The sequence below is a fragment of the Bicyclus anynana genome, chromosome Z, assembly GCF_947172395.1.
Source record: "Bicyclus anynana chromosome Z, ilBicAnyn1.1, whole genome shotgun sequence".
NCBI lineage: Eukaryota > Metazoa > Arthropoda > Insecta > Lepidoptera > Nymphalidae > Bicyclus > Bicyclus anynana.
In genome coordinates, this window is record NC_069110.1 from 13583313 (window position 1) to 13596654 (window position 13342).

Genomic DNA, 13342 nt, shown 5'->3' on the forward strand with positions numbered 1-13342 from the left:
TGTTTACAATCACATGGCTGTAGCATTTTTTTTTATAATTACTTTATTTTTTACACTTTTCCTCAAGAACTTCATTGACGTCTGAACAGGCTGTATGGTCAACAATCTTTGCCTGTCCCCGAATTTAGTTGGAGACAAATTAAAAAAAAACACACACAAAACTCTTCACAGCTGATGACAGCAGTTCTAATTTTAAAGTTCATTCCGGCCCTTAGGTGGGAAGTCATTTGTATGATTTATTCCCTCACTATGGAGGGAAGCAACATTTTCCACCCAATACTCAGATCAAAACAACACTACTTTCCGAGTATGAGAAATGAAAAGATCCTTTTCCATTTAAAGTTCGATATTTCAGTGAGAAGTGGTCGCACCGGACATTTTAATAAAGCAAATTCAAGCTGAATAAACAAGTTATCGAATCCATAGAGTTGAGTTGGATTTTTTTTTTCGAGAAAAAGAACAAAAACAAGTGCCTACAAAAGTGTTTTTTCGCCACAACCTCGAAAAATTTTGAATTATTTTTTGATCATCTAATTTTTTCCACTACATTATGAAGACATTTTGAATTTGTAGGGTATGTCCGGAAATCACAGCATTTCAAATCTCTTGAGGTTATAAGTCTTTTGTATAATGCATATATGCGAAGTACACTAGAGTGTAATTTCATCATACTATGGAATAGGTTTGCACTGAAGTACATAGACATAGTAAAAAAGACCCAAACAAAATTTCATTAAATAGTTCTACAGGAAGCAGTATGGCTACTCAGTTGGGTACCCAACAATATATCCAAGCCTGTTTCTCGTTGGTGTGACAAACCAGAGGTAAAGCGTAATTTAGCCTTGCTAAAGTACGTATTAATGTTAATTCAGGGCAAAACAAGTAATTCTGCCATACTGGAAGCAGTAGGTTTGTATGGGCCGGAGAAACACGCCAGTGCGCGCATTTAATTACAATACCACATGGCACAACAAGGATGACTGAGCGTGCGCAGTAGACACTTGCGCTGCGCCTGCTCTATGATCTCATTGGTAACAGTTTGGAACTCAAAAACCACAATTTTGGTTTTAATTATCAACCTATTAAAATAAACATTAAATCAATTGACAAAATGTTATTTACCTACTGTGTACTATATCCAACCACCGGATGAAATTTTTACACAGAATCTTTATTTCGTGTATGTCAACTCAACATACGTCAACAATAGTATATAAGCGTCTGGAGTCTGGATATTTTTCACTCGCCACCGCCGTTGCTAATAAAAAAAAATAAACAATTTATAAAAAGAGAAAGAAACGCCGTGAACTTCCATAATGTCCATAAAGCAATTCCAACTTTGCCGTAGTCTAGAATCTGTTGTATTTTGTCGCCAAAGCTGTTTTTTAAAATTTTTCAGCACCCGTGACAATAGCATTGGTCAGTAAAAAACGTCAGCACACAATTAAAGCACGCAGGAACAAATGTCAAATCATTATTTCAAATATTATTATCCAAGAGCTTTTAATTTTATAATTAGTGTTGACCTTATACAACGTGTATTAAAAGGTCAAAGGACCTTCATGTCATAACCTTTTAATACGCATTGTACATGTGTGTTTAGCATCAGCAGATGTTTTAACAAAGCACTTGGACAGTAAGGAAACTAAATGCAGGAAAGTCGTCGGGATCGAACAAAAAAGAACCAATTTAAAAAAAGAGAACGAAACGCCTTGCACTGAGGCTGGCGATTAATGATCGTATTTCTTTATCCTATCAACAAAACCAGCGTTTTTTAATAAATTTTCACACAATTTATTTCACATACAGTCTTAGTAATTGGATAAAAATCCATTATTTCACAAACAATGTTGACTTACAATACAATTTCAATGTTGTCCATAAAGAAATTCCAACTTTGGCAACATCTGTAATCTGTTAAGTCTTATCGTTGCCAAAGTTGTTTTTTTTTATTTTTTCAGCACCCGTGGCAATAGCATTGGACAGTAAAAAACGTCAGCACACAATTAGAGCACGCAGGAACAAATTTCAAATCATTATGTATTGAAAAGAGCTTTTGATTTTTTAAATTAGTGTTGACCTTATACAACGTGTATTAAAAGGTCAAAAGACCTTCATGTCATAACCTTTTAATACACATTGTACATGTTTGTTTAGCATCTGCAGATGTTTTCACAAAGCACTTTGACAGTAAGGAAACTAAATGCAGGAAAGTCGTCGGAATCGAACGAAAGAACAACCAATTTAAAAAAGAGAACGAAACGCCCTGCTCTGAGGCTGGCGATTAATGATCGTATTTCTTTGTCCTATCAACAAAACCAGACTTTTTAAACATCGAGAACGAAGGAGAGAAGAGAAGAGAAGGAAACGCCGTGCACTGAGGCTGGCGATTGATGATCATATTTCTTTATCTTATCAACAAATCCAGACTTTTTAATAAATTTCACACAGTTTATTTCACATACAGTCTTAGTAATTGGATAAAAATCCATTATTTCACAAACAATGTTGACTTACAATACAATTTCAATGTTGTCCATAAAGAAATTCCAACTTTGGCAACATCTGTAATCTGTTAAGTCTTATCGTTGCCAAAGTTGTTTTTTTTTATTTTTTCAGCACCCGTGGCAATAGCATTGGACAGTAAAAAACGTTAGCACACAATTAGAGCACGCAGGAACAAATTTCAAATCATTATGTATTGAAAAGAGCTTTTGATTTTTTAAATTAGTGTTGACCTTATACAACGTGTATTAAAAGGTCAAAAGACCTTTATGTCATAACCTTTTAATACACATTGTACATGTTTGTTTAGCATTTGCAGATGTTTTCACAAAGCACATTGACATTAAGGAAACTAAATGCAGGAAAGTCGTCGGAATTGAACGAAAAAAACAACCAATTTAATAAAGAGAACGAAACGCCGTGCACTGAGGCTGGCGATTAATGGTCGTATTTCTTTATCCTATCAACAAAACCAGACCTTTTAATAAATTTTCACACAGTTTATTTCACATAGTCTTAGTAATTGGATAAAAATTCATTATTTCACAAACAATGTAGACCTACGATAAAATATTTCAATGTTGTCCATAAAGAAATTCCAACCTTGGCGAAGTCTGTAATCTGTTGTCTTTTTGTCACCAGTTGCTTTTTGAGCACCAAGGGCAATAGCAGTGAACAGTAAAAAACGTCAGCACACAATTAGAACATGCAGGAACAAATGTCAAATCATTTTTTATTGAAAAGAGCTTTTGATTTTTTAAATTAGAGTTGACCTTATACAACGTGTATTAAAAGGTCAAAGGACCTTCATGTCATAACCTTTTAATACAGCACAAAATACATGTTACAAATCAGAACACAATTAGAGCACGTAGTAACAGATGTCAAATCATTATTTATTGAAAAGAGCTTTTGGTTTTTTAAATTAGTATTGACCTTATACAATGTGTATTAAAAGGTCAAAGGACCTTCATGTCATAACCTTTTAATACACATTGTAAATATGTTTTTTTATCATCTGCAAATGTTTTCACAAAGCACTTTGACAGTTAAGAAACTAAATGCAAGAAAGTCATCGGAGTCGGACGAAAAAACAACCAATTTAAAAAAGAGAAAGAAACGCCGTGCACCGATTGATGATCATATTTCTTTATCCTATCAACAAAACCAGCCTTTTTTAAACAAATTTTCACAGTTTATTCCACACATAATAATAATTAAATAAAAATACATTATTTTACAACCAACGTTGACAATTTGGTAATTTGTTGACATTTTGTATTGTAGAAATTACTACAATACAAAATGTCCATGTTGTTTATAAAGAAATTCCAAGTTTGGCGAAGTTTGTAATCTGTTAATTATTTTTGTAGCACAAGACAGTAAAAAACCACAGCACACAATAAGAGCTGGTACCAGATTAAATATAAGATACCAAAGCCTGCCAAATAGGTACTATAAAATAAAATATAAATGTCCACGATTAATTCATAAGGAAAACGAAAATAAAACATCACCCTTACTCTGACTACTTTATTTTAATATTGTTAATTGGTAAAATATTAAAACTTCTTTGGTTAATATATAATTAAGAGAGCTTATTTAATTACAAACATTGTAAATTCAGATCAATCAGACGTTAAAAATGCAATATGTAAATATCCTTACGTTTGTGCAACATGAATATAATGTAATAATCTTAAAACTAAAAAAATGCAATTGCTGCCGATGAAATAAGATTTATCACAAAGATAACTCAAGCTTCACGACATAATTCTTAAAATAAGGCAATTTGTTATATGAGTAAAAAAAATACATTAATTAGACAATCTATCTTATAATATAAAAATTAATGTATAAAATGTGTTGTTAAGCGCAAATCTCGAAAACGGCAGAACCGATTTGGCTTCTTTTTTTAGAATTCTTCTAACGACGATAGTTTTTATGGTGTTTTTTTTTTTAATTTTAGGAAACAGCAAACCGGAACCGTTCATTTTGCATATTTACTAAGTGACATACTAACAATATTATTACAATTTTACTCAGTTTTATAGGACACGGCCTATAAGTTGAACCATGATCAGTAACTCAATTTTAGGTGTTAACGAGTAAGTAGTTGTAATCCCAAAAGTCATGTAACCTTTTGTTGTAATCCTTACAACAAAAGGTCAGTGTATGTTTATCTTATTTTATTATAGCACGGCCCTGTTATTTGAACAATTTCAAAGATTTTAGTCATTTTCTGGGCATGGCAAGCATGCGTTTAACACTTCTTTTATAATAAGACGACTAAATTAGGTTCAAGTTACTTGCCCGGACCTATACGCGCATATAGCTGGAGCCCTCATTCGAACGAGATTTTTTTTAAAGAACGTTAAAAAAGCATTCAAATATGAAGTTAAACGAAGGTCTATTCCCAAAAATTTAAAATGCAACACTGCTCGAAAAAAAGCGTTGCGTTTCAAAAACGCTGTCGTGTGAACATATACTTTGGAATGCATTTGTTGTATTTGAACGCTTTTTTTTTAATTTAAGCATGGACGTGGAGTCCCACAGGCTACTCAATATTTTCGTTTTCTTCGTTTACCTAATTCTCTCCACTTCCCGCGATTGAGCGACTCAGTAGCTTTAGTTTTAGCTGTAAAACTACCTAAGGTTGGTAAGACTGCCAGTAAATTTACGTTAACATACTGTTGTCAAAATTAATATTTGCTACCAGAAATAGGTGTTTTACGTTTTTGGATACTGATTTATTATATTTTGAGAAAAAGGACTCATTTTGTTATAGAAATAAGTTCTAAAAAGTACCATAATTTTTGATTTTAAAAAATTCTATATTTTTTGAAGTAAACGTTGATTTTATAAGTTATTTTATTGCTACACCCCATAACTTTAATATTCAATCCGTTTTAAAGCGTTCTTATATCAGTTTTCTCGAAAAAAAAATGTCTGCATATAGGAACCTGTGAGACTCCACGTCCACAGTAGTATTAAAAAAAATGACGTCCATACTTAAAGGTTGGAAAAAAATCTCTCGTGCGAATGAGGGCTAAACGTGAATATTTGAAACGTCTATGGATCTACGAAGGAGATCATTATGTATCGCGTACCGCTGGTGACACGTAGGCCTTCGTGGAAGTGTGTCAAGCGGCCGGGATGCATGAGCAGCCAACCGGGCTTGGTGTCCCTTACGGAGCAGTTGTAGCGAAGGAAATGACATCCACCGCCTTCGTAATCAATTTCTGCAACAAATGCAAAAAAAAATGAATGAGCCGCATTTCCAGTGCGTGTTGCCAGTGATGACCTATGGATCCGAGACTTGGTTGCTAGCTATGTGCCTCACAAAGCTCAGATGTTCCACAGCGAGCGATGGAACGAGCTGTTAGGATCTGCGTGATCGAATCAGAAATGAGGAGATCCGCAGAAGAACCAAAGTCACCGACGTAGCTCAACCAGTTGCGAAGCTGTAGTCGCAATGGGCGGGGCACATAGTTCGAAGAGCCGATGAGCGTTGGGGTCCCAAAGTGCTGGAATGGCGACCCCGCACTAGTAAGCGCAGTGTTGGTCGACCCCGCACCAGGTGAACTGACGACATCAAGTGAGTCGCAGGTATTCGCTGGATGCAGGTGGCTCAGTATCGTGATGTTTGGAAGTCCCTACAAAAGGCCTATGTCCTGCAGTGGACGTCCATCGACTGATATGATGATGATGAAGCCGCATTTCCATTAGGGGACATTTGTCGCGCAAAGCCGCTTGGAAGCCATTGGATTAGCTTCAGCACCTTTACACAACAAGTGAAGCTATAAGAAATAGTAATATTGTCTTCAATTGTAAATTATAATGCTGTATGTATATGTATTTTTTTTTAAAAAAAAGAGCAACTGTTGAGTTTCTTGCCGGTATCTTCGCAGCAGCACCAGCCTTCCGAACCGGTGGTAGAATCTTTACAATTAATCAACTGACGTGTCAAAAGTGCTTGTAAACTGAGCCTACTTGAAACAATGAATTTTGAATTTTGCAACACTGTCGCTCGAAACGAAATTCGAGATATAGTATTTTTAGAAACAAACAAAAAATAGACGAAGATTATTGTATTTGTACTGTATTTATTTTTAAAATCTATAACTATTAGCGCTTCTTGCATTTTCCAAGTGGACTGATTGAATTTTTCTTAATCGGTTCCAGGTCTGACGTGAGGAATTAGGGGGTAATTTATGGATTTACTGAACCGATTTAAAAAGTTCTTTTACCACTAGATAGCCACATTATTCGTGAGCGTCATAAGCTATCTTTTATCCCCATATTCTCACGGGAACGGGAGCTACGCGGGTGAAACTGTGGCTAGTAGTAAATATACCTAGTAGCACACATACACGTGGCACGTATGTGCAATTGTGCAGTGGTAAACAAATTATCAAATCAACGCCTTGCATTGACCTTGATTACCAATTTAACACCGACACCCGTCCCTATATAAACAACTAGTTAACTAGTTAGGCTATTTCGCGCGTACACTGTTACAATGAAAAAGTACCTATATATATATTTTTTATCCTTTACAAGTTAGCCCTCGACTACAATCTGATGGTAAGTGATGATGCAGTCTAAGATGGAAGCGGGCTAACTTTTTAGGAGGATGAAAATCCGCACCCCATTCGGTTTCTACACGACATCGTACCGGAACGCTAAATCGCTTGGCGGTACTTTGCCGGTAGAGTGGTAACAAGCCACGGCCGAAGCATCCCACCAGCAAGACTTGGACCAATTAAGAAAACCCAAATCGGCCAAAAGTATATTTATTTATTAAACAATTAATAAACATTATCACCCTAACCCCTCAGTGAGCAGTCAGCATCAGAGCAGTGTGGTAGGCCTAAACTCCATGTCCCCTCACCTATAAGGACCTATAAGGAAGGAAGGAGGTAATTTCGACTTACTTGGAGTATTCAAAGCAAGGTTTATGGTGTAAGTGGATGAGTCGTGATGCGGCCGCAGAGATGGCTGCTCGTCTGGGCGGTAGCGTACGACGAAGTTCATGAGCGAAACCGGCGGCTAAAACAAAATAGATACATAGATAAATTATCTCATCATCCGCCTGTACTCAGACCAATTATAGAAGGACCAGTATCGCACCCATATTCACGAACAAAATTGTCGTGTACATTATAATAAACTAAAAGTTTTTGCCCGTTTTTAACACGATTCAACTGCACAAAAAGGTATTTTTACGCAGCTCTTTAATCGACGAAGCCTGTCTTTTTCAGAAGGCATATGGCATGTCGATTCTCTTTCTGCAAACGCTAACATTTTGAAAACTAACAAAATGTATGGGAATCTTGTGTCGATAATGAATGTCACTCCCATACGTTTGTTAATTTTTGGAGCGTTAGCGTTTGTAGAAAGAGAAACAACGTGCCACATGACTACAGGCCCTGCATTGTAAGAAGAATATCAGCTGAACAAGGAATATGAATGAAAATGATATCTTCTGTTTTGTCACGAGATATATCGCGCATGAACGGCTTACAGGTTAAAAAACAACTTACGTTGTGATAGTAGCCGGTGAACACTTGCTCCTGTAGAGGGCGCACGTAAGTCTTCAGTATATAAAGCCATTGTTTCTCCAAACCAACTTGGTTCATGTGAATATCCCGCGTCGGTACAGCTTCATAGCCGCTATCGAGTCGCCTATCCTACAAACACGATACAAATTCGAGGTCAATACGACATTACTGTTTTTTATTATTGACCAGTAAGGTAGGTCAAATTTTGAGAAAGTAAACCGCATCTTTTCGTCCAAAATTCCTCAGTGCCTGAAGACGAAAGTCTTCGAACAGTGCGTGTCGCCAGGAATGACTTATGGATCCGAGACTTGGTTGCTAAATTTAGACTTATTAGAAGGCTCCCAGTCACTCAGCGGGCGATGGAGCGAGTTATGCTTGGAGTTTCTCTGCGTGATCGATTCAGAAATTAGGAGATCCGCTGAAGAACCACTCACTGACAAAGCTCAGCGAGTCCCAAAGCTGAAGTAGCAATGGGCAGGGCACATGGTTCGAAGAGCCGATGGACGTTGGGGTCCCAAGGTGCTGGAATGACGACCCCGCACCGAAAAGCAGTTTTGGTCGACCCTGCACTAGGCGTTGAAGGGAGCCGCTGGATGGCGTCCTCCCAGGCATATATGTCCAGCAGGGGACGCCCATCGACTGATAATGATGAAGACGAGAGAAGATTTATTAAGAAATCCATATCCCCTCCCTATATTAGGAGGAAGGCCTGGTCCCTACGGGCCGTAAGGTACGGGCTGATAATAATGAGCCTTAATAAACAAATGAAGTGAATTTTGAGGACTACTGAAATACATTCAAATAATTGTAAAAATAAGTGAAACTACCTGGGATTTAAGCAATACAATTTTACCTGATTACTGCCGTCACTCCATTGTCCATATGCTTCCATAACTTCAATCCATTCGCGACAAAATCGAAGAGTAGTCATAGGGAACCAATACACGTCAGGGCAAGGCTGAAAATGGTTTCAGGTAAATAAATATTTATAGAAAAGGATATAATATTACATCTGCATTTCCAAAATAAGCATATCGACATTTTTAAGCTATTGCATAGCTTCTATTGCGGGCCTTGAGCGCGGGGACCGAATCCAGAAATTTCGTAACGAAAAAACCTCACGCTCCCCACTCCGACGGGCACGGAGGTGAGACCGAGCGTCGTCTAACGTCGCTTCAGTGTGGCAGTCTTCGACACGGCGTTGTGTGCGTGCGATTAGACATATTGTACGACTCTACGAAACTAGCACGAATCGAGACGAGCTGCTCCGAAATCGGACGAATACATAAGCAGCTGTTTATGAGAAAGTATATAGTAGGTGTATAGGTATTTATGTACAACAGTGAATACCTGTACTTGTAAAATTTGTGTATAAAGTGTTTTGAATATGAATGAAAAATAAATAATTATAATTGCATAAGCAGTCCCCGAGTGCCTCACGTCTTTTTTTTATTAACAGACATGTTTGGGATATATCCATCGATGTAATATTATAGATTCTTAATATGCTCTACAAAAATGCGCACATGAAATAGAGGCACAAAGCCATTTGTGATCTACTCTGCTGCGCAAAAAAAGGACGACATATAGCAAGAACTCAAATACACTTAACATGCACACGCATGCAATTTTGATTTACATAAAACTCAATATAAAGCCAGAGATAGGATGAAAAATATAAAACAGACAAGGTCTTTGAATACTTTATTAATATGTTAAGAACTACAGAACAAGAATAAGTAACGACAGTAAAAACTAGAAGATAGTAGTTTAAATCTAGAAACCTAAGAGGTAATCGAAATCAGTCCATTTGGAAATGTAAATGAACCAAGAAAGCTAAATTTTGGATATGACGAAAGCCTAGAAAACCTTAGCATTAAATTCTTGACCAAGATTCCCCATGTGCATTTTCCCCCATCTTGAAAAAGGGTTAAATTCCGTTTTCTCGATTCTCCGTTGAGATACGAAATTTTTGACTCAATACGTTGTTATTACTCCTATAAGTTCTATAACTAAGGTTTTACATAATTTCATTTCTCATATTTATGGATATTCAAAAATTCAGCTTTCTCGGTTCTTTTCCATTTCTTCGCCAATTATTCCGAAATAATAACTGTAGTACATTGGGACTAGAATCATACTTAAACTTGAAGTTGAATGAAACATTTCACAAATGTTTTTGAAAGGAAATAAACTTGGCAATCAGTCTTAAGGGTTTACAAAACAGTCTTCTATTATATTTTAAGTACTAATAAAAGGAAAACTATTATTTATTTTTTTCCGTGAATGCACCATCTCCTCGGAGGAGATCGCGAAGAGTCTTTTCTACTTTTGTGAGATAATTTCCATGGCACTACGACAAAACCACTAACGTCGCGGTAATATCACCAAATCTTTAACGGCACATATTTTGTATTTGGCAGTATTGCGTTATTATTGCCGAAATTCTCTTTTCTGTGGAGATGGCGCCTAAGAGCAGATAACATGTACCCAGTAACAAAAGCCTTATATAAAGCAATGGAGGAATTTAACCATATTGAATAGCTGGAGTCCTTTATTTCAACGTCTGACGTGGATCTTTATATATTATCACTCTAATAGTTTGGGTCGCTTTTGTCCTCCTTCCTCTAACTTTCTCGATGTACTCTGCCTGTTCTGTGAAGATGCACCGTTTTTGGGCTTTTTCATCCGGAGCCGTACATCCACCGCCCAACGTCTATCAGTCTTCCGAACTAAACGCTCAGCCCATTTCCAATTCAATGACACTTCCTTTAAAGGTATATCTATTAATCCAAGTCTTCTTTTACGAACGTCCTCTTTTTTCATTTGTTTACGTAAATACTCCCCCACCATTGCCTTCGCCATCGCCCGCTGCGTGTCTCTGAACGATTTTACGAGGCTCACAATTTGAAACCACGCTTTATAGTTGTATCTCATGGTCGGCGAAACATAATACAGGAAGACTGACATTTTAGAAATATCACAGAGCTTTTTTACCTCTGCCCAGTCAAATTGGAATACGCGATTGACCATTATCTTGAACCTACCTAGCTGAAAATAGTAATAAACAATGTTATTTTACCTTTTCATGTTTCGCATCCATAATTCTTTTGAAAGAAAATATCGCAACCATTGTACGCTATCGAATAGGTTTTGATAATAAGGGTACAGTCTAAGGGACTGTATTTTCCATTACGCGATTTTGATTTTTTTAAATATAGGTTATATTCTTGGTTTAAACAGCGACATGTGCACGTTTGTACGATTTCATACATATTTAACGTCATTTCACGAAATTTAAGCCTCAAATAAGAACGCATTTATGTAATAAAAATATAAACTTAGTGAATTCTTGCTATATGTCGAGTACGGTAAATATTTTTAACTGAAGAAGATATGGATGTTGGGGTCCCAAGGTGCCAAAATGGCGACTTCGCACTAGAAAACGCAGTGTTGGTGTCCCAAGGTGCCAAAATGGCGACTTCGCACTAGAAAACGCAGTGTTGGTCGAACCCCCACCAGGACGACTGACATTATCAAGTGGGAAACATATTTTTAAAATGCATCGTGACGCAATGTCTACGCCAAACAAATACTATGCACATTACCAACATGCTATGCCAAGCGATAGCAATTACTAAAAAAGTCCAAAATAAGATGAATTTATAATGACTAAATGATTTTTTTAATAACGTCGTTTAAAGATTATGGTCTTGGAAGACACTGCGTTCGCGTTGCGTCGGTTGGCATACCTTATCTTACCACCCCACAAATCTCAATATGTTAATAGAAGAAAATTCACATGATCTATGAGCCCATATTGGGCTCACGGATTATTGAGGACAAACTAGCGTGAGCCCATGTTGAGCTCACGTGACTGTGAACACTTTCACCCCAATCACTAGCCACCAGGTTTCAAAAGGATGTTTCCACTTTAAATCTCCTATAGCGCCTCACTTTTCAACTCTGAGATTAGTTGAAAATAAAATCAAAATTCATTTATTTCAATTAGGCTTAGTTTACAAGCAATTTTGAATAGTCAAGTTATGTCATAGTTTACATTAATCTAATGGTCATAATAGTCGAAAACTTGAAATTTAAGTTCCGAGGGTTCCAAACGGGCCTTGGTTCGAGAAGAGCCCACATATTTGTACTTAGGTACTTACCATCGAGTGATTGCGCCCTTCAGCAAAGTTGTCATAATATTGGTCGTGTATATAACGACGCTCCCAGTCTAGCTTGTTGTCGATAACTTGGTATATGTCTGGGTGTTTGCGACTTATGTCAAAGCTTTCGGGGTTCACAAGATGTCCTAACTCCTGCTCATTGCTTACGTGCATCATTATTCCCTAAAACGAAAAATAGCAATTACTGTAAAAATTGATCATCTACTTATTACACAGGTGTCTATGAAGCGGAAAATGTAGGCACTGATAACTGATTGAAAATGGTATTCATTCATAGACAATATCATAAATACAATATCAGACATCGCACAAATCATGTATTTCTTTAACAAAAACAAGATGTATTCCTTCGATTTGCTATAAACATGCAACTATTAAGAAAATACAGTTTGTCTGTACAGAAATAAACTTACTTGGTCACGTAAATATGCACAGAAAGCCATGTCTGCGTCGAGATCATCTTTTATGTAAGAAACAGCCTTTGCTGATTCCTTACGAAACAGGGCCATTTTCATCAGGTAACAGTTGGTAATGAATGGCACATTCCAGATGCCCCTGAAAAGTAAATTTCATAATTATTTTTATCTTATCTCATATCTATACTAATACTAGCGGACCCGGTCAAGGTTCGCTTTGACTTATTAATTTATTTATTTGCACTTCTTCCCTATCCCTACCTTACACTACCCTACTCCTACCCCTACCCTTACCCCACCCCTACCCTACCCCTACTCTACCCCTACCCTACTATACCCTACAACTACCCTACCGCTACCCTATCCCTATACCATAAACCTACCCTACCACTACTCATACCCTAACCCTACCATATCCCTACCCTACTTCTGAATTTATTTGTTACTAAAAATGTGATAAATGACAATCGATTTTGTGCAAACTTCACATATAGAATAAACCTTAGAAATTGATTTCGGAAATAGAAACTTTAATTTACACAACATAAATTTATTAACGCATGCATAAATGACAATCGAATGTTTGACAGGTACTAAACAAACTAACATTTATGGAAAATTATTCATCGTTCATAATTATTTATTTTTCGAGTTTTTATTGTCAACAATT

General features: G+C 36.7%; 1 protein-coding gene across 2 annotated transcripts in view; it reads right to left on the bottom strand.

The window, feature by feature from the left end:
- Nucleotides 1-4024: 4024 nt before the first annotated feature.
- Nucleotides 4025-13342, bottom strand: part of LOC112053412 (procollagen-lysine,2-oxoglutarate 5-dioxygenase) — a 30059-nt gene continuing 20741 nt past the window's right edge. Inside the window, exons 8-13 of one of the 2 annotated variants that reach the window (XM_024092817.2) lie at nucleotides 12670-12811; nucleotides 12236-12418; nucleotides 8923-9027; nucleotides 8052-8198; nucleotides 7443-7557; nucleotides 4025-5747 (exon numbers count right to left, since the gene is read on the bottom strand). In XM_024092817.2, coding sequence (XP_023948585.1) covers nucleotides 5578-5747; nucleotides 7443-7557; nucleotides 8052-8198; nucleotides 8923-9027; nucleotides 12236-12418; nucleotides 12670-12811 — 862 coding nt within the window. In that variant the 3' untranslated portion in view covers nucleotides 4025-5577. Of the gene's footprint in view, nucleotides 5748-7442; nucleotides 7558-8051; nucleotides 8199-8922; nucleotides 9028-9759; nucleotides 11121-12235; nucleotides 12419-12669; nucleotides 12812-13342 lie in introns of those variants that run through there. The other variant, XM_024092818.2, reaches the window with a different exon arrangement.